Source organism: Micromesistius poutassou (assembly GCF_964030765.1).
Source record: "Micromesistius poutassou genome assembly, chromosome: 3".
Taxonomy (NCBI): domain Eukaryota; kingdom Metazoa; phylum Chordata; class Actinopteri; order Gadiformes; family Gadidae; genus Micromesistius; species Micromesistius poutassou.
Window position 1 is genome coordinate 3,265,282 of NC_140273.1, and position 19,320 is coordinate 3,284,601.

General features: G+C 50.0%; 2 protein-coding genes across 4 annotated transcripts in view; one reads left to right on the forward strand and one right to left on the reverse strand.

The window, feature by feature from the left end:
- Positions 1-947: 947 nt before the first annotated feature.
- Positions 948-12,502, reverse strand: ncapg (non-SMC condensin I complex, subunit G). Of its 2 annotated transcripts, none has more exons than XM_084465207.1 (22): positions 12,429-12,502; positions 12,042-12,153; positions 11,360-11,599; positions 10,950-11,178; positions 10,203-10,348; positions 9,977-10,061; positions 9,667-9,859; positions 9,408-9,557; positions 8,714-8,854; positions 8,233-8,356; positions 7,734-7,823; positions 7,014-7,187; positions 6,104-6,214; positions 5,670-5,789; positions 4,977-5,210; positions 4,027-4,208; positions 3,659-3,824; positions 3,192-3,359; positions 1,929-2,052; positions 1,754-1,801; positions 1,316-1,385; positions 948-1,224 (listed from the first exon to the last, which is right to left on the reverse strand). In XM_084465207.1, the coding sequence occupies exons 2-22, from the start codon at positions 12,147-12,149 to the stop codon at positions 1,098-1,100; spliced, it is 3,030 nt and encodes a 1,009-aa protein (XP_084321333.1). In that variant the 5' UTR covers positions 12,150-12,153; positions 12,429-12,502; the 3' UTR covers positions 948-1,097. The 2 variants fall into 2 exon arrangements, with proteins under 2 accessions (XP_084321333.1, XP_084321332.1); XM_084465206.1 differs by having other exon boundaries at positions 6,999-7,187.
- Positions 12,503-13,548: 1,046 nt separating this feature from the next.
- Positions 13,549-19,320, forward strand: part of fam184b (family with sequence similarity 184 member B) — a 26,109-nt gene continuing 20,337 nt past the window's right edge. For both annotated transcript variants that reach the window (XM_084465049.1, XM_084465050.1), the window contains exons 1-2: positions 13,549-14,206; positions 18,820-19,008. In XM_084465049.1, coding sequence (XP_084321175.1) covers positions 14,057-14,206; positions 18,820-19,008 — 339 coding nt within the window. In that variant the 5' untranslated portion in view covers positions 13,549-14,056. The remainder of the gene's footprint in view (positions 14,207-18,819; positions 19,009-19,320) is intronic.

A 19,320-nucleotide genomic window follows, 5' to 3' on the forward strand; every position in this document is an offset into this window, starting at 1 on the left:
GTCACTCAAGGGGAACAGACAATTTCAAAGGTACATGTTCCCTACATCAATCATCGCTTAATGTTCCAAATCAAGATATCTTAACATCCATATTATAGCCCTGGAATTTAAGTAACATATCTGTAGTCAATGCTGATCAATAATGATTTCAATAAAGTTATCAATACAATCTTCTGTAACGTAATAAATAATGCTGCCCTCTTTAACAAGAATCTTACCCTTGACCCTCCAAAACCCTTCCCACTCACCACCCAGCCAGTAAGCGGACAGAACACTGTCCACTATCAGCCAGCCCAGTGACTAAGTGAGCCTATTTGCTTAGTCACTACAGAACAATAAAATGTGTCACACCTATAAATGTTAATTTACCTTTCAGCCAGATTTTCCCTTTCAAATTGGGCTTCAATGAGATTTTGTAATTTGGGTCGTGCAGGTGTAGACCGCATACACAATCTTGAATATCAAATGTGGGATTCCATCACCATTATGAACACTGTCACCTAGATTCCAGAGGGGGAACGCCACCCCTTTCCATGCAAACACGATGGACGACTTGCAATTGCTTCTGATGTTTGGGAATGAGGGAAGGACGTTCGGGGAGTAATGTCACCGCTTGCATAATTCATGTCATGGTCTGCTGCTACAGATTTAATGTTCCTTCAAGGTTGCACGGTGGCATGTTTTCCAATCGCTAAACTTGACACCTGAGGTATGGCTCTAAAGTCTTTTACAGTCCTCTATGCAGGGTTCATTCCTTTAGGTAGCAGAGAATGAACGGTTTGTTTAAATCATTTCATAGCAATAGAGTAATCTATGTTGGTAGTTCATTTCAAGACAAGCACAATTAACACTTGGGCCTCTGTCTTAATTTAAGTAATGCCTCCCACTAATGGGATTTCACAAATTGGACAAATGAAAAAGGAATGAGTTGTAAATATTTTATTCGGATCAAAATATAAAATTACATTGTTGAATCGCTCTAAAAGAGAATTGTAAGAAAAAACCAGGATCAAGCAGTGTTTTAAAAGAACCATTTAAAAAGGCTGTTAAAAAATGGGTTGGCTTCAGAATATATGTACAGTGGTGTGGTGTGGCGGTTAGGAGGTGTTGGCCTCCTGGTCGATGAGGGGGTTGAGGTCCAGCTTGGTCTTCTCCAGAGCCGCCGTCTTCGCCCTGCGAGAGGGCCGGGCCCGGGGAAGCGACTCGGGCACGTTCTCGCCGTCGCTGGATAACCCCACAGATAAGGGAGAGAATCAGAGACGGGTCCGACATGGACACGCCATCGATCCTGCACACAAGGCTTCCTTTAACTCACCTCTCCTCAGACGACTCTGCCCGCCGGCTGCCCTTTCTGCCCGATTTGGTGGTCGAGGCCTTCCTCTGACCTGGAGGGGCACGCGAAAACACAATTATATTCCAGTGTAGCAAAGACGATGCTGCACCTCGCTCCACCTGGGCGACTTCATTGGCCTCCTCCAGACTAAGGACTCATACGTGGCCCGGTGCTCCATGTTGCCATGTAGGAGATCTCTCCTCGGGTGTCAGTGGTGATGGTTGACCTGACCTTTGCACACACTGACTACTCAATGTGCAACAGGTGTGCAGCCTCACACAGAGTCTAATAAGTCTGACTCGGCCAGATGATGGCTGCTTAAACCAGCCATCATCCACACACACTCTTCCCGCATCAGGATTTACAAACATAATTTTATACACACAACCACTATCAACAAACTCCATTTGGATTATTTACCTCTTCTGGGCTTCTTGACAGATTTAGAGGGATCTTCTGTTATGAACTCTGTTATGGTAAAGAAAAAACAAACGTTCCTTTACATCCTTATTACCCATCATAAACACAGTCCTATTCAAGTAAATGACAGTGATAAACTGACACCTGGACATTTGAAAGCATTGTGAAAGCATACCGTCAGCGTTGATGTCAAGGGGCTGGAGGGCTGTTTCTGTGCGCTGCTCAGCCTGCTCTTTAGAGTTCACCAGGCGGTCAATCACCTTCTCCACGGCACGGAGGGAAATGCGGTCCTTCACCACCTAACCACCAGACACAGAGACGTTGTTGAGGAAGTAAACACATTTATTTGTGCTAATTTGGTATGTATTTCAGCAATGCTGCTTGTATTACAACAAAGTATCCTGCATGTGAGTGGTCAGCTGGTCTGAACTGTACATTTAGCAGACGCTTTTATCCAAAGCGACTTACAATAAGTACATTTGTCAGAAGAAGGTGAAACAATATATCGCCATCAGTACAAAGCTGTACTGACCACCATGAGGAACGCAGATATTTATCTAGCTCAAATACAGCATTGATTTGTTTGAGGTTTATTCAGTTTATTCTCTCGACAGTTACAAGAAATATTTTAAGAACTATGCAAATAATATTTAAGACCATCAGCTTTAAAGCCTAAATGAACAATTTCTTGACATCATTATTGTCTCTATAAAATCATCCCAACATAACATCCACCCAATTCTCTTGAAGTGGTTTGTTCCAATGAGAGTCAGGTTCCTTTTCCAATGCGTTGCTTGACCTGGTTAGTGGGCATTACCTGGGTGACCTCGTTAGTGGGCGTTACCTGGGTGACCTCGTTAGTAGGCGTTACCTGGGTGACCTCGTTAGTGGGCGTTACCTGGGTGACCTCGTTAGTAGGCGTTACCTGGGTGACCTCGTTAGTGGGCGTTACCTGGGTGACCTCGTTAGTGGGGGTTACCTGGGTGACCTCGTTAGTGGGCGTTCCCTGGGTGACCTCGTTAGTGGGCGTTACCTGGGTGACCCCGTTAGTGGGTGTTACCTGGGTGACCTCGTTAGTGGGCGTAACCTGGGTGACCTCGTTAGTGGGCGTAACCTGGGTGACCTCGTTAGTGGGCGTAACCTGGGTGACCTCGTTAGTGGGCGTTACCTGGGTGACCCCGTTTGTGGGCGTTACCTGGGTGACCCCGTTAGTGGGCGTTACCTGGGTGACCTCGTTAGTGGGTGTTACCTGGGTGACCTCGTTAGTGGGCGTTACCTGGGTGACCCTGTTAGTGGGCGTTACCTGGGTGACCCCGTTAGTGGGCGTTACCTGGGTGACCTTGTTAGTGGGCGTTACCTGGGTGACCCCGTTAGTGGGCGTTACCTGGGTGACCTCGTTAGTGGGCGTTACCTGGGTGACCTCGTTAGTGGGCGTTACCTGGGTGACCTCCTGCAGCAGCGCGTGCACCTCCTGCCGGGTGCCCTCGTTGGCGCTGACCTCCAGGTTGTTCAGGGTCTTGGCGTAGAGCCGCACCTCGGGGGCCGTGTGGTCCTTCAGGATCTCCCCGCACACGCGCAGCGCCATGCTGTCGTGCACACACACCTCCTGCCGACACAGACACACACAGGTTAGGAGGGTAGTTAGGAGAGGGGTTGTCATGAAGGAACAGGGAGTGGAGGGACATCTCGCTCAGAGAGGCCAAAGCATTTTGCATGAGTGTCAAGCACCCACAACGGAGGGGTGCAAGAGCCCGTTACATACCATCCACTCAAAACAACAACCAATGACCTCTGTGGTGACACCGGGAAGGTCAGGTCGCTGAGAGTATTTACATATAAAAACACCACTAGGACAACAACAACACATGACTAAAGACGGAGTGGCCGTGGTTCTCCTAGGCCCACCTCGTGGTTCTGGGAGGGCTTGATGAGGGTCCCGGGCCGCGTCAGCTCCACCAGCAGCTCCACCACGTTGCTGGGCTCCACCTCCGCCAGGGGGGACGTGGCCGGCGCGTTCACCAGGGTCCGCACCGTGGGCAGGAAACTCTCGCCGACCACTTCCTGGTGGGCTCTGGGAGACGCAGGGGGGGGGGGGGGGAGAGAGACGGGTGCTTAGCTCTCCATCGTGCTGGACGTGTGTGTGTGTGTGTGTGTGTGTGTGTGTGTGTGTGTGTGTGTGTGTGTGTGTGTGTGTGTGTGTGTGTGTGTGTGTGTGTGTGTGTGTGTGTGTGTGTGTGTGTGTGTGTCTCTCTCTGTCTGTCTGTCTGACCGACCTGCTCTCGCGGGCGTAGAGCTGGAAGAAGACGCCCAGACAGTGGCGGAGGCTGGTGTCGCCCTCGGTAACGGGGTTGTACCACAGCAGCACCAGGCGGGAGAACATCTTGGCGCTGGAGAAGCGGTCCGTGTACATGAGCTTGGCCAGACCCTGGGCCGTCTCCGTACGCAGGTCAGACACCTGGGGAGGGGGGGGGGGAGGAGGGGGGAAAGAAAGAAAGAAAGATCGACCGTCGATCGTCATGTGTGTTCATGTTTACTCAGATGGAGACAAAAAAAGAGCGAGACAAAAAGAGTGAGACAGAGACACAGAGAGAGAGATAGAGACAGAGACCAAGAGAGAGACAGAGAGACAGAGACAGAGAGAGAGATCGACCAGTCATGTGTGTTCATGTTTACTCTGCTACAGCTCGTATCGATGGAGTCTGAAATAAGATCTCAATCTAATGGCTCATGGCTGTGGAAAGGTCTGTTGCCCAGATAGCATCACGCCCTGTAGGTCTTGGTGTGGGAGAGGTGAAGTGCCGACATCTCTCAGTAGATGATGACACATCCCCTGAAGCTCATTCTGGCTCAGGCGGAGCAGCTCTTCCTGCCAGGGGAAGGCATCTCCCATCCAAGACCTCTCCATACAGCTGTACATTTACAGGCCAAATAACTGATTTCATTGTTCATAAATCCTCAAGGAACCACCTCACGTGACAGTTGCTACACGATGCGGTCATAGATGACGACATTATTCTTGAAGTGCCTACTCACACCTCACACGCTACAGGCCACTCATTACACGCAGTCGGTTGACATTTTCTAAGTGAGGTAAATTAGTTTGCTTAATTTATAAAATTATTCTTATACTTTTGGCCTAATCTTGATGATAAATGCACTTATTCTAAGTTGCTTTGGATAAAGGCCACAAAAAAATAAAATAAAATAATAAAATGGCACACACCTCTCCATCGAGGAACTCTGACAACAGCACCAGAATGCTCTGAGCCGTGTCCTCCGCCACGTCTCCCTTCTCCTCCGATGGCTCCTCCTCTTCTGGCCCGCCCGGTGAATGGGAGGCCGGCGTGGCCTGAGTGACAGGCTTCTCAGAGAGCAGCTGGAAGCCGAAGAGCAGCAGCAGGTCGATGATGGAGCGCAGGGCGCTGATACGGATCTTCACCTCGTCCAGCTGGGCGATCTACAGGGGTGGGGCGTTAATATTTAATTTGATTTAATCATTATTTTAGTTTTGCCAGATGACTCAACCCAGTCATACAGCAACACAGTGAAACGGGCTGAATTACAATCCACAAGACAAAACGGTATAGAAATCATCAAATGGCCCTGCAGTGTTTTCAATTGTTCTTGAAGAGTCATATACACGCATTTGTTTTTTTTACTTTATGTATATACTGTTTTGTTTTGCCTACCTTTGTACTATTCAAGACTATTTTGCACTATTTGGTATTTATCCATCGTGAATATTACTTATTTTATTTTATCAAATGTTATCCTTTTATACTTGCAAAAAGCAAAGTGGGTCAGAGACAAAGAAATTTCGGTTCTTCTATTTGTCTTGTAGGTTTGTTGGAATTGACAATAGAGCTGACTTTGAATTTGAAAAAGAGTGAGGTTTCTCTTTGAGGGGGGCCTTTACCTGCAACAGCAGCACCATGTGAGCCTTGGCCAGGTCCTTGCTGTGCAGCGCGCTCGTGCCCAGACACACCACCGCCATGTTGCGCACGGCGGGGTGAGCGCTGGCGATGCAGGGTAGGACCTAGAGACAGAGACGCGGTGAGGGGGTCGGCTCGGGGACGTTCATACACAGCACAGGGGCCCTGACCGACACGTTTGTTTCACAGCAGCTCACTACTTAAAAAAGTACATGCATACATTATTCAGGGATGAATTAAAAGCTGCTGTTGGGTTTGTCTTCAGGGACATTGGTACAAGAGAGAGCGAGCTAGAGAGAGAGAGAGAGGGCAGGAGAGAGAGAGCGGACGAGAGAGAGCAGGCAAGAGAGCGAGCGAGAGAGAGAGCAAGAGGGCGAGAGAAAGAGGGAATGGTGGAGGTACGGAGGGCTTGGGTTACCAAAGAAGACACGATGGCGCTCATGGTGGGCCCGATGCGGGTCTTGATGTTCATCTGCTTGAGCAGCTCGGCGCACATGGTCAGACACCTCAGGAGAGTATCTGGGTCGCTCTACAGCAGCAGAGAACAAAAAATACAGTCAGCCACTCATCCCAGAGAATTTCATTATGCAAGACATGAGAGGGAGAGGATAATGAACTAGGAAGTATTGCATCAACGTTGCAAGCAAGCACCAGCGATGCCATTTAGTGAAACACAGGCAGGCGAGACTAACATGTAGTTCCTCTAACGTCCTCTAGGTGCTTAAAGTAGAGACTTACATGTAGCCCCTCTAATGGCCTCTAGGTCAGTCAAAGTAGAGACTAACATGTAGTTCCTCCAACGTCCTGAGGGTGGTTAAAGTAGAGACTAACATGTAGTTCCTCCAACGTCCTGAGGGTGGTTAAAGTAGAGACTAACATGTAGTTCCTCCAACGTCCTGAGGGTGGTTAAAGTAGGGACTGCCATGTAGTTCTTCTAACGGCCTCTAGTTGGTTACAGTAGAGACTAACATGTTGTTCCTCTAAGGGCCCTGACACACCATTCCGACTGCCGATCGTCGACATGTGCGGCATGTGCAATCGGCGATGAAGAACACAGGCGGCATGAAAAGATCACCCACGGCTTTGACGGCCAATCGCACAGCACACACACCGAACAGACTGAGGTCACGGAGCTCTCCAGACCAACGACTGAGAGATAATCTGGTTGGTGTGTTAACAGCCTGTAGGTGGTTAAAGCAGACACTAACATATAGTCCCTCTAATGGCCTCTAGGTGGTTAAAGTACAGACTAACATGTGGGAGGCCAGCCCGTGTGTGTGCGCGTGTGTCAGCGTGCGAGCGTGTAAGCGTGCCTTCTCCGTGCGGACCTCCCGGTCGGGGGGCTGGCTGCTCGTGGCCGCGTCCTGCAGCACCAGGTTGCGCTGGTTCTCCAGCTCCGTGATGGACTCCTTGAACTGGGCGGCGCTGCTGAACTCCTGGGCCGCGATGCAGTCATCTAGTGCCTGCCTGGCCTCCAGGATGCGCACCTTCACCTCCGCGAGCTGGAGGCATGGAGGAGACGTCACCACAGGGCAATACGGATGCCACTAACGGTTACGTTCTGATGCAGTGCAAGCGGACAGCAGCTGCTTGGATGGAGAATATGAGGGAATGGTGTAGAAATAATAAGACAGCTGAAAAGGTTGAATATAACATTGTAGTCTTTGTACGCCGCAAGAAGATGAGAATAATATTGGGATAGCAATTAAATTCATGTTCTATGGCACCTACTGCATATGGAAATTATGCAGAAACGATGGTATTGCATCATTTCTGTTATAATTGTTCTCCTTGTTTTTTACTGCAACCTTTCCTGATTAGCTCTTTGCCAAGGCCAGAAAATCTCACTCACACTATCTTAATTATTCAGCCTTATCTCTAACACGAAGGAGCACTAACACTGCACCCCTTCTCTCTCGTCATGTTCTCACTTCCCCAGAGTGCAAGTGTTATCAGCAGGACGTCTAAGGCCTCCTCGACAGCCGAGGAACACGCCACCGTGCCTCTCCTGCTAATCCGCCCGTTCCCGGGGGGGGGCCTCTCCGTACCTTGATCTGCTTCTGGCGCTCCTGGGCTTCGTCCAGCGGCGGAGCGGCCTCTGTGATGGGCTCCCTGACATCAGAGATGATCTCTGCCACCTGGGGATCCAGGGCAGAGCACAGAGTCAGCACAACAGCATCAGGGAATGGCGCCGACGCGTACGTGCCTGTATGCATTCCCTGTTTGAACCTTCCTCACCAAATTGTTTTGTAGAATTGGGTTACTGGGTTGAGTAAGATACGATAAGATGTAATTTATTCATCACCCACGGGAAGTCTGGGTAATATATTCCTTGGTTTTGTTTTCAAATAAAAACTAAATTTCACATCTCTCGGAATCAAAAATAATGAGCGTGAATAATGCAGAAGAAAAGGATAAGAAATGGGAACATATATTTGCAACTAATGATCATAGCATGGAAAATAAAATGTTTTGCTCCTTTGTTTCTCGACTGGGATGAGAATCAACGAGGGGGTTTCTTGTGTGTGCGTGCGTGTGTGTGTGTACCATCTGTATGCGGCGGTTGTCATCGGGGACGAGGCTGAGCAGTTTCTCCGTGAGCAGGGACACCAGGGAGGCGGGCGTCTGGGGCTGACATAACATCTCCTGCAGCACGGCCAGCACGCGCTTCCTGCACAGCCAGGAATCAGCAGCATCAGAGGCTGCTGCTGCTGCTCACTCAACAGGCCCAGACGTTACACAACACCGCAGGATTCTTTGATTGGATTACATTTATGGGATTTCCTAAATGCAATTCATGCTGTATGACATTATCGGTGGAAAGACTCAAGCGTATTCTTATGAATTAAAAATCACTTTGATTTATTTGAAAAGGTTTTAAACTACATAACCTCTCCTGACCTCCAGTCGACACAAGATCAATGATCAACGAGTTCCCCGTCAGTTCTCACCTGGCCCCTCCCCGCTCCCCCTCTATCCTTGTCCTCTGGTTGTTCCCCACCACCACTCCATCCCCTCCACTACTGACCTGCCCCCTTCCTCGTTGGTGTCCAGGCAGCCGGCCAGATGGATGAGCTGCTGGGAGATGAACTCCTTCCTCATGGCCATCTCCAGCGAGTTGAACTCTGCCCTCTGCTCCTCTGACAGCACAGGCACCGTCCTCACGAACCTAAAGCACAGCAGCAGCACCAGGGCAGTGTCAGTCACAGCACGGCCTGCAGCGGTCCCTGGGGAATAACATATTGCTGCCTGCAACGTTGTGGACATAATGCTGACGCCACACAAACACACACACCGTTTAATCAGAATATGTACTGTCAAACTATCATGTTTTGAAAATAAACGACAAGGAAAAAAGCTTAGTGTTATGTAGCACTGTCAAAAGGTACTAAAAAGAGAAACTGCAATGCGATAGCACAGAGAGACACACACACTCTCTCCGAGACATCACAAGGATGACTCACCGATGGATCACTGGCCTACTAATTAAAAGAGGAATGCCAAGATGTGCATGTTCGCTGAGGTCACACAGCCATACACGATCACATTAGAGTGACGTCAAATTAGCCTGAAGCCGGTATCACACTAAGTTCAGCATTAAAGCTAGTGTTGCACACTATTTATAAAAAATATCATTGCATTCAACTAAAAGGCCCCAAGGCCGTCCCTAGCACAGGTCCCAACACCATGGGCCCCAACTCCATGGGCGTCCCCGGTCTCACCCTTGGAGGTAGTTGGCGTAGGTGGCGGCGTCGGGCAGGATCTTCTCCAGCATCTCCTCTCCATCGTCTCCCTTGGCCCTGACGAACTCACACAGAGCCCTCCAGTAGATCACGTTCTCACAGCTCAGAGCGTCCCCCGGGATCAGCTTACTGTGGACAACAGACACGTCAATGCTTGGGTCAGGCCTTTCTCTCGTTTCTCACACAACACACACACACACACACACAAGACTCCATTCTCCCCTTCTGCGGACCGTACCTCGGGCCGAGCTGCACCCTGTCCTGCAGCAACTCCTCTTCAGGCATGTTGGTGAAGATGGCCTTGAGCACTTCCAGGGCTGTCTGGGAGCAGTTCTCCACGTCCAGCCTGGGCAGCAGCATCAGCACGTCACCGTCCAGGTGCTGGAGCCAGGAGGGCAGGAGCCGGGTCTTCACAGCATCCCTGACGGCCTCTGGGACACAGAAACACAGACAGCCGGGTTTACATTCTGCTGTGGTAGGGGCTACTCAGCCGTTAACATTGCTCACTTTGTTTTAAGGAGTCAAGTAATGCTTCACACGCACAGTACCTGAGGAGTCGTGCAGGCCCTGCTCTAATAGAGTCACTCTCTGGGCAATGCTCAGCGCTTTGACGTGCACCTTTTCTGCAAGAACCTGAAACACAAAGCAAGGCCACGCTATCACGCACATCCTGCAGATCACCCAAAACAAACATATCAATAGTTCTGATGATTATCAGACTAATTATAACCTGGGCGTAGCAAGTTAAAACCAGGTGAGTCCCTCGCGGGTTACCTGGTAGGCCAGCTTGCGGACGCTCTCCTTGACGTCCCGGGTGCGCTTCAGCACCTTGACGAGCGTGCTGGGCGACATGGCGATGCACGACAGCACTGCTCGCCTCACCTCCGCGTTGGAATCGTTGTCCAGGATCAGCATGTACGCTACCATCGGGAGAGGAATAGTTCACGTGAGTGTTTTTAGGCACTGTGCGGAGTTAGAGATATAAACAGGGCATGATAGGGCAGCTAGGACGTTTAGACTCCCAGCTGAAAACACGATGAGACCAACCTGGGGGAACTAAATTATAAAGTCACAATGTGTACGCCTCTCCCAGGTAGGCGGTGGAGCTTTCAGAATTCAGAAATACTGTTCTGTCTGCTCCAGCGGATTGTGCTCCATTGCAAAGCCAAGTAGCTGGGAGGGGATTTGGGAGGGTCCATAGTCAGGTATTGGCTGGCCAGCCTTTATTATTTGTAGAATATATCAGCTACCGGATATGATTTTATTGATAATATTATTGAAATCACGGTCTATCAGCATCGACCTACTGATACAGCATGACCAGTTTATTTTAGGCTACCAGCTAGCTACAAAAACAAAATGTCCCGGTCAGCTGCCGTGAGCAAAAGGCCTAACCCCCACCTGATCCTTAATTCAACTCATCTGAACTAACCGCAAGCCAAATAACTAATAATTAAATAGAAAACAATAATACTAATAAATAGCAGAACTAAGTCATTTCCAGGGGGGGGATTTCCTCACCACCGACGGTGGGGCAGTCCGGGTCCTGGGGCTGCTGCAGGCGGGTCATGGCCAGGGCGGCCTGGATCCTCACGTTGGGGAACTTGTCGGTGACGCGGATCAGCATGGCCTGGTGGAGGTTGTCAAACAGGTCGTCGTCGATCTGGGCGTTCTCCGCCATGCTGCCCAGCAGCTTGTTGATCAGCTGACACACGCGGAAACGCACCGCGTGGCTGCTGGCCTTGTGGGACTGAGAGGTGGAGCAGAGATGTGGAGCAGGATGTGGATGTGTGAAGGGGGAAGACAGGCCAGAGAGGAGACGGATGGAGCATCAACAACCCATAGACACACACACACACACACACAGATATATAAGACATCATAGATTGAGTGAGGTGTACAGGGTCAACCATAACAACAAGCATGTGTACCTCCAACAGGAAGTTAAAGATGAAGGTCAGAAAAGGATGGTCATCCTCCTCCTCCTCTTCCTCTTCTTGCTCCTCCTCCTTCTCTCCCTCTTTGTCGTTTTTAGAAGGAGACTGGAAGCTTGAGGCAAACTTGGCGACAAACTCGATGACATTTTCCACAGCGGGCTCTCTCTTGTACACGATCATGGCGTACTTTAGGTATTTGATGAACTCGTCATGGAACAACGTCTTGTCCTCCAGCTGTAGACAAGCAGTGATTGTGATCAGGTTCATTACAACGATTAATCACGTGTGACATTTTAAATATGAGAATGCTACCCTAAAATGTCATTCTGCATTGACTTCTGCCAAGTCATCCAATCAGGTATGACACACACACACACACACACACAGATTTATAGAAAAATAAAAACGTTTGTATTCTTATTTATCTGTTTCCATTTCCAGTTGCGTATTCTTAAGCTGCTAAAGAAAGAGGTTAACCACACGGAAGAGGTTAACCAATAGCAGATGCGATTTGTAAGGTTGAGTATTCTTTAGCTGCTCAACAGAATACAGAAACAACACCAAGGATCCAGCGCCAATAAGCAACCTCGCACACCACACAACCATGACGATGAAACGTGGCGGTGCCGTTTTGCTAAACACTGTGACCGTTCGCCGCTGAGGAAAGACGTCCTACCTTGTTGTAGCGGTTCTTCAGGACGGCCACCAGCTTGGCCTTGTTGTTGTGGCCCTTCTGCGCTCTGTGGAAGGCCTCCTTTATCTCCATCTCGCTGTCGGCCGTCATCGTTCTTCACGGGGAAAATGTGAACACGGGAGAGGTTAACCAACAGTATATGCGATTTGTAATGTACACACGCATACGCTTTTCTATGTTATTGTCAAGACTAGGAGTCACATCCCGATGGGTCACTTTAGCGTTAGCTAGCATCACCGATACCCATATCCCACAACAACAAACAGGCAACACTTGTGTTAACCTTACAATTTCATGTTAACATATCTAGTCGAGTAAAATATTTAGCCAGAGTCGCAACTATACATAAAACAGTTTGTATAAATGTACCTGGTGGGATATATATCTATCTCCTATTAGATGTTCCCCCTGTTAAGTCACTGTTGTGCTGCTGCTGACTGCCGCCTGTTTTCAAATTTCATACGGTCAGTTCTCGCGAGACTTTGTCTCACGTTTGCGGGTACTACCACGCCCCCTCCTGTATATTTCAGGCACATGCTGACATGAGCGCTGACATCCAGGACAGCTTGCTGCTTTACAATGTTTCTTCCGTTATGATTGGGCTGTTGTGACCGGTCAACCTTTGCAACACTATCCAAAATCGAGCTAAATAGTGCGTTTAGTGCGTACACCATAACTGATGTTGCCCTCGTAGACTGCAGCTGTCCGACGGCTGGCAGCGACGGGTCAAAGCGCAATGTTCCCCCGTCAGAAGGACATCATTGACACGCTTCCAACACAACTACAGGCGCATACGACTCTTTTTAAAGTTAAAAGCGGTAGCATCTCTCGCGTACCGCTTTGTCAGTGGACAAAGCGGGTACGTGGATGGGGGGGGGGTATTTCTGGATGTCCGGGTATTCAACGTAGTGTAGCCCACAGATGTGTGTGGTGGGCAGGTGCACTTGTATGATATGATATGCAATAGGATTGTTATTGAGACTGTTGCCACGGGTGTGACAGGAGCAGCGGGGAAGCTGTGGGCCTATGATAAGGTGCATGCAAACAGTGCTCTGTTATTGCCAGGTATGCACAACAACACTAGTCCTATATGTACATGACACCTTCCAAGCAACACCTGAGGTCCTCCATAGCCTCGAGGTAAGCCCTACATAGCTACTGCACATCATACAGATTCTTATAGATTGATGGATTTACATCCCAGTCTAGAAGCAGCCTATGCGATAACATGGGCACAGCATAGCTTTAACAAAGACTCATGTCCCAGTAGGCTTTCATCCCACTCCCACCTGCCTGTTTATTTCCGTAGTCCATTCCACAACCCCTTTGGCTTTTTCTAGTGCAACCTTTTCCAGCGCAACCTCGTGTTCCTTACTCAGGTCGGCCCGTATGGCTGCAAGACGGTCCGATAGTTCGATCAGACCGTCATCGTCATCCTTTCGCGATACGGCTATCGATAAGCGGCGCTGGTAGGGGCGGGGCAGCACTGCAGCACAGGGCGCTCCGCTCGTCTCTCCGGTACATTTCCCGTTCATACGCGCGCACGCACGCTCTTCGCGCGGGTGTACTGCGAGCGAGCGAGACGGTCCGGAGCCCATGCCTTCTTCATCCGTCAGGGCTCTGTCTCCCTAGCACCACACTCATCGGTTAGCAGGAAAGGGAAGGCTCGGTCGGCGCAAACGCGCGTCCCCGATGGAATTCCAGTCTGTGACCTCCGCTATCACCGGGCGGACAGCGGGGGGGCGGCCAACGGAGAGCAGGAGAGCCCCGCCGCGTTACTACCGAATGTTTCCACCCAACCGGTCGCGCTGCTGCTGCTGTTCCCGCGTGAGGGGTCCGTGTGTGTCGACATAGGAGGAGGAGGAGGAGGAGGAGGGATGATTGAGATGCGAGGCGAGTAAAAGTTGATCGGGGTTTGTTCTGGGGAGATCGTTCAGCGTCAACGGCAGGATTATTCCCACTATCGCCCCCCAGTCTGGGAAGTTCCCTTGGGGGTTATGGCTTCAGGCGCCGGTAAGGCTGCACAGTCCCCCGGGCCGGGATCCACGGTGAACGGGACTGCGGCAGAGTTCCCGAAGGCTGACCACGAGCTGTACGACGACCAGATGCAGATCAAGATGTGCAAGAAGATAGCGCAGCTCACGAAGGTAAGCAGGTTCTCATCCACCGCCCCAGATGCAGCGAGAGGATGCACCCTGACGGGACTCGTCTGTCACTTGGCGCGTTGTGTCGCTCGGGATGTGGCGAATTCAGACTCGTTTGAATGGCCCTTTGTGTCTCATGCAACCTGAACGTAAACCTGGTGTTTTTTTTTGTTCCTTATGATGTTCCCTTTGAACACAATGTCGCTCTATCCCACCATGACATTCACCCTAGTAACAGCGGTGTAACGTACGCCCAGTCCTTCCATTGCAATTTAACTTGGGACCCCCCCCCCCCCCCTACCTTCTACCCCATACTTACAGGCCAACAGACGTGCTCAGGCACTGACAACAGTTTCCCACACATGATATAACCTGTTTCTTGAAAATACATTGAACGGTCCATGGGGAATGACCAGCTAGCTGTCTGCATGTTCTCCTTTCCGTTGGAAACAACCCCCTATCACCACCGTCTTCGCACAACAGCGTATGCTCCAATAGGAGATGCACGAATTCACGACTCGTCTCTATCCCCCTCTCTCCCACACACGGATCAATTTGGATTAACCTCTGCGTTTCAATACTGCTTACAGAGACGGGGCATGACCTATTGTTGAGCTAGACCAATCCCTGATGGCTATGCGGTTCCTATAGCTTCCCATGTGCAGCCAAACACCTCTCTTGTTTATGATGTGTGCGTTTAAAAAAAGCAGCGAGGTTTGGCACAAATGCATGTGAAATGTATAGGTGTGTTATCACGACGTCTGTGTGTGTGTGTGTGTGTGTGTGTGTGTGTGTGTGTGTGTGTGTTATCCCGTCGACACACAAAAGCACACAAAGTCTGACACAGATGGGGAGGTCAGCACTTGTGTCTTGGCTTGTTATTATGGATGACATATAAAGTGCCGACCAAGCATTTCCAGCTCCCCCACCACCGCGCCTCTCTCTCTCTCTCTCTCTCTCTCTCTCTCTCTCTCTCTCTCCCTCTCACTCTTCCCCTCTCTACTCCCTAGCCATCCTAATCTGTCTCCTTTAAAAGGCTTACTGACGTTCATCCACCCCACACTGTCAACCACTGTCTTTATAAGCGCCGTAAATAACACCGAGAGGAGCCAGAGGAATCACAAGTGCCAGCCATCCCAGATCTGATGCGCCACAGAAGCCTTTGGTCCAAGCTTGTTACTGGGAAACATCTGATGTTTTTCGATGCGTTGTTGCTGATTCGGTGTGTGTTTGTGTGTGTGTGTGTGCACACCTGTGTTTGTGTGAGTGTGTGCGTGTGGGTGTTGGTGTGCATGTGTATGCTTGGGTGTGTGCGTTTGTGTGTATGCGTGTGTTGTTTGCGTGTGCGTGTGTGATACCTGTCGTGTGAGGGGGTAGTGTAGTGTGGGAGTCAGGAGATGGGGGGGGGGGGGGTGGTGGTGAAAGTGGGTCAGTGGGGGTAACCTTATATACTTTGTAATCCCCCGCCCCGACTCCTGTGCCCCCTTTCCTCGTCCTCCATTCCAGAGAGAGTGCGGGGGCTGGCAGGACGGCCCGCGCTAAAGATACACCGTCCACACAGCACCCTGTGTTTACACGCAGGAAGAACTGACAGGAAGGAAGGGAGAAGGCTGCCACGGCTGGCCAGCTGTTCGCTGTGTGTGTGGGGGTGTGTGTGTGTGTGTGTGTGTGTGTGTATGCACGTATGCATGTATGTCACGCACACACACACACACACACAAAACCACAACCAGCAGTCTATAGGGCTGTTATAATGTAGACATATGCACTATTGTCTTTGGCAGGTGTCCCTCTGTGATTATATGATTCACGTCGACACACTTTGCCTGAATTATTATGAATTTTTTGACAATGAGCGCCCACCCTGTCTGTGCGAGTGTGGGTGTTTGTTTGTGTGCGGGTACGTGTGTGTGTTTGCATGTGTCGGTGCATGTGTGCATGCATGAGTGTGTGTGTGCGTGTGTGCCTGCATGTGTGCGTGCGTGTCTGCGTGTGTGTGTGTGTGTGTGTGTGTGTGTGTGTGTATGTGTGTGCATGTGTTTGTGTGTTTGAGAGAGATAGAGAGGCAGTGTTTCTGTTCGTTGGATCTACATTTCAATCCAGTCCAGTAGTGCCACCTCTTCCTTTCCCAGGGAAGGAGGATTCATTTCATGGTTTGCTGACTATAAAGTTCTGGTCAATAGGCAGGCACACCGGACAGAGAAGACATGAGTAACATTATGGAGTGGCAGGATCAATACAAAAGTCTGGAACATGGGATTTACAGTCGTCCACTCCTCATCAGGCCGGGATGCCAGGAGAGGGTCTAATCTTCTCCTGATGGAGTGCTTCACGTCACCCTTTGGCGTCAGAGCAAGAGGAGCGCAGCGGTCAGGTTTTCAGTGAACCTGCTTGTTCCCTTTAGGTATGCCTGGACACCTGGACATACGCAGGCAGCACCCTGGCATCACTTGTACCCTAGTTACCCTAGAGTAGTTACATAATGGATTAAACCCATACACAAATAAAGGACTAGTTACCCAATGTATTAAACTCATACTAAAGTAAAGGACTAGTTACCTAATGGATTAAACCCATGCACAAATAAAGGACTAGTTACCTAATTGATTAAACCCATGCACAAATAAAGGACTAGTAGTTACCCATTGGATTAAAGCAACACTAAAATAAGCACTATGTTATATTCTCTGCATTGCACTTTTAATCATTTATAATGTATTTTAAATGTATTAAAATAAAGTATATGTTACATTTATTTTTTGAGTATCCAAGGTCCATGATCTTATTTCCTGCTGTGTAAGAGCAGTGGTGGTGGTGAGTTACTGTCCTACAGATTTAATACTCTGCTACCCTGCTGGCTGCTTCATCGTTAACCTGCCCTCACAAACCGACCCCCCCCTCCTATACCAGGGGGCCCCGGGTTTGATATTCCCTCCATTGGCTCTGGGGTCATGAGTCAATCAGACGGACATGCAATGGCGGGGGAAGAGCGAAAGAGAGAGAGAAATAGGGAGAGAGAGAATGAGAGAAATAGGCAGAGAGAGAGAGAGAGAGAGAGAGACAGAGAGACAGAGAGAGTCAGAGAGAGAGAGAGCAAGAGAGGGAGAGAGAGAGAGGAAGAGAGAGAGGTGACACTCAGTACATAGGTAATTCATCACCTTCCATTTTAGGAACTGGGTTATGGGATTGCAATGTGGAAGGAATGGCATGCCCGGCAGGCAATGGGTGAACCAAGTCGTGTTTCAATGAGAGGGAGTGAGATCATTGGCCACACACAAACAAACACACACACACACATACACATACACATACACATACACATACACACACACACACACACACACACACACACACACACATACATAAACATACAGGGAATGTGTGGCGGGCTGGGCCAGCTGTGTACAGCAGCAGACAGAGAGGCGTCTGGGTAAAATACGAGCCTATGTGAATGCACACACACACACACACACACATGCACACATATGCACGCACACACACACACACACGCACACAGAGGCACGCACACACACACCCAACCACATATGAACACGCACATACACACACACCCACACACACAGAGGCACGCACACACACATACACAGAGCCACGCACGCACACACCCACACACACACCAACACACACAGAGCCACGCACACAGACATACACAGAGCCACGCACGCACACACACACACACACACACAAGCGCACAGCATATGCAAGTGAGCCGTCAGGGTGGGCGGGCGGACGATGACACCGTAGACGCGGCGGAGGACGTGAATAGTGCGGGAGGCCGTATTTCACGTGGGGCGTCACCGCCGGCTGCTCCGTGGGGAGAGAGAGAGAGAGAGAGAGAGAGAGAGACCTTGACATGCCGCAGGCGAGGGGATTACACTATAAATCAGTGTAAGAAACCCCTGATCATCACACAGGTCGAGGAGGGTCACAGAGACCCAGGAGGGGCGTCCTGTTTGTCCTGTCACGGGACGGTTGTTTGTTTTTGCGCCCGTTTTTTTTAGTCCCAGCTGTGGGCGTGAGGCTCGACATATTGTAGGAAAACACGCCGGACTGTCCACGTGGACGGCGGTGAACTCCCAGGGTCGTGGTTACGATGCACGTGTTTTTATATACATGGAGCAAAGTCGTCAGCTCATTCATTTCAGACGGCGTGAAAATATATGGAGATTTGTTTACTAATAGTGCGCCTCTGGCATCCTTCTCCCTCTCGTCCTTTCATCTATCCCTCCCTCCATCTCTCTATCTCAACTCTCTCATGTTTCTCTCTCTACCTCCGTCTCTCTCTCTCTCCTTACATCTCCCTCTCTCTATTCCTCCATCTATATCTCACTCCATCTCCCGTTCTCGCTCTTCCTCAATCTATGTCTCCCTCTCTCTCTCTCTCTTCCTCCATCTATCTCTCTCTTCCTCAATCCATCTCTCCCTCCATCTCCCTCTCTCTCTCTCTTCCTCAATCCATCTCTCCCTCCATCTCCCTCTCTCTCTCTTCCTCCATGTCTCTCTATTTTCGGCCATCTCCCCCCTATCTCTCTCTCTCTCTCTCTCTCTCTCTCTCTCTCTCTCTCCCCCGCCCGCCCCCCTGACGTGCCACGCCCCAGGTGATTTACTCTCTGAACATGAAGAACGAGGAGCAGGAGTCGGCCCTGCAGACGCTGACCTACGCCCACCAGGAGGAGCTGCACCGCATCGTCATGGAGACCTGCAACGACGGGGAGGGCTCTCTGCTGAGGACACGCCTCCTGGAGCTCCAGGAGTCTCTGGATCAGCAGCAGAGGGTCGGGGCCCAGGTGAGTGGGGGGGGGGGGCCCTTCAATGTGTTTTTGTTAAAAAAAAAAACATTCACCTATATAATGAACTTTGGGGTGATGCGTCTCTGTAGCCAAGATGAGCAAACGAGTACAGACACATGGAAAGAACGATCGGCCGTCATTATCTCTGTACATTTGCAACCGACAGAGCCGGCCTTTGGTTCATTAAAGGAATCACTCAACAGGAGCGTCTCGCCTTTCTCTTCAAAAACAACCAGAGTCCATCAGTTCTTGGGGTATCCATCAACTTTACACATCTCCATAACGTTGGAGCGTTTGACCTCTAACTCC

Excerpts from the sequence above, each read along its gene's own strand:
- ncapg (XM_084465206.1), bottom strand. The coding sequence starts at position 12,149 with ATGACGGCCGACAGCGAGATGGAGATAAAGGAGGCCTTCCACAGAGCG. Across the intron at positions 8,357-8,713 it reads ACCAACGAGGAAGGGGGCAG|GAAGCGCGTGCTGGCCGTGC; the intron begins GTCAGTAGTGGA and ends CTGGCTGTGCAG. Across the intron at positions 2,053-3,191 it reads TGCTGCAGGAGGTCACCCAG|GTGGTGAAGGACCGCATTTC; the intron begins GTAACGCCCACT and ends TCTGGTGGTTAG.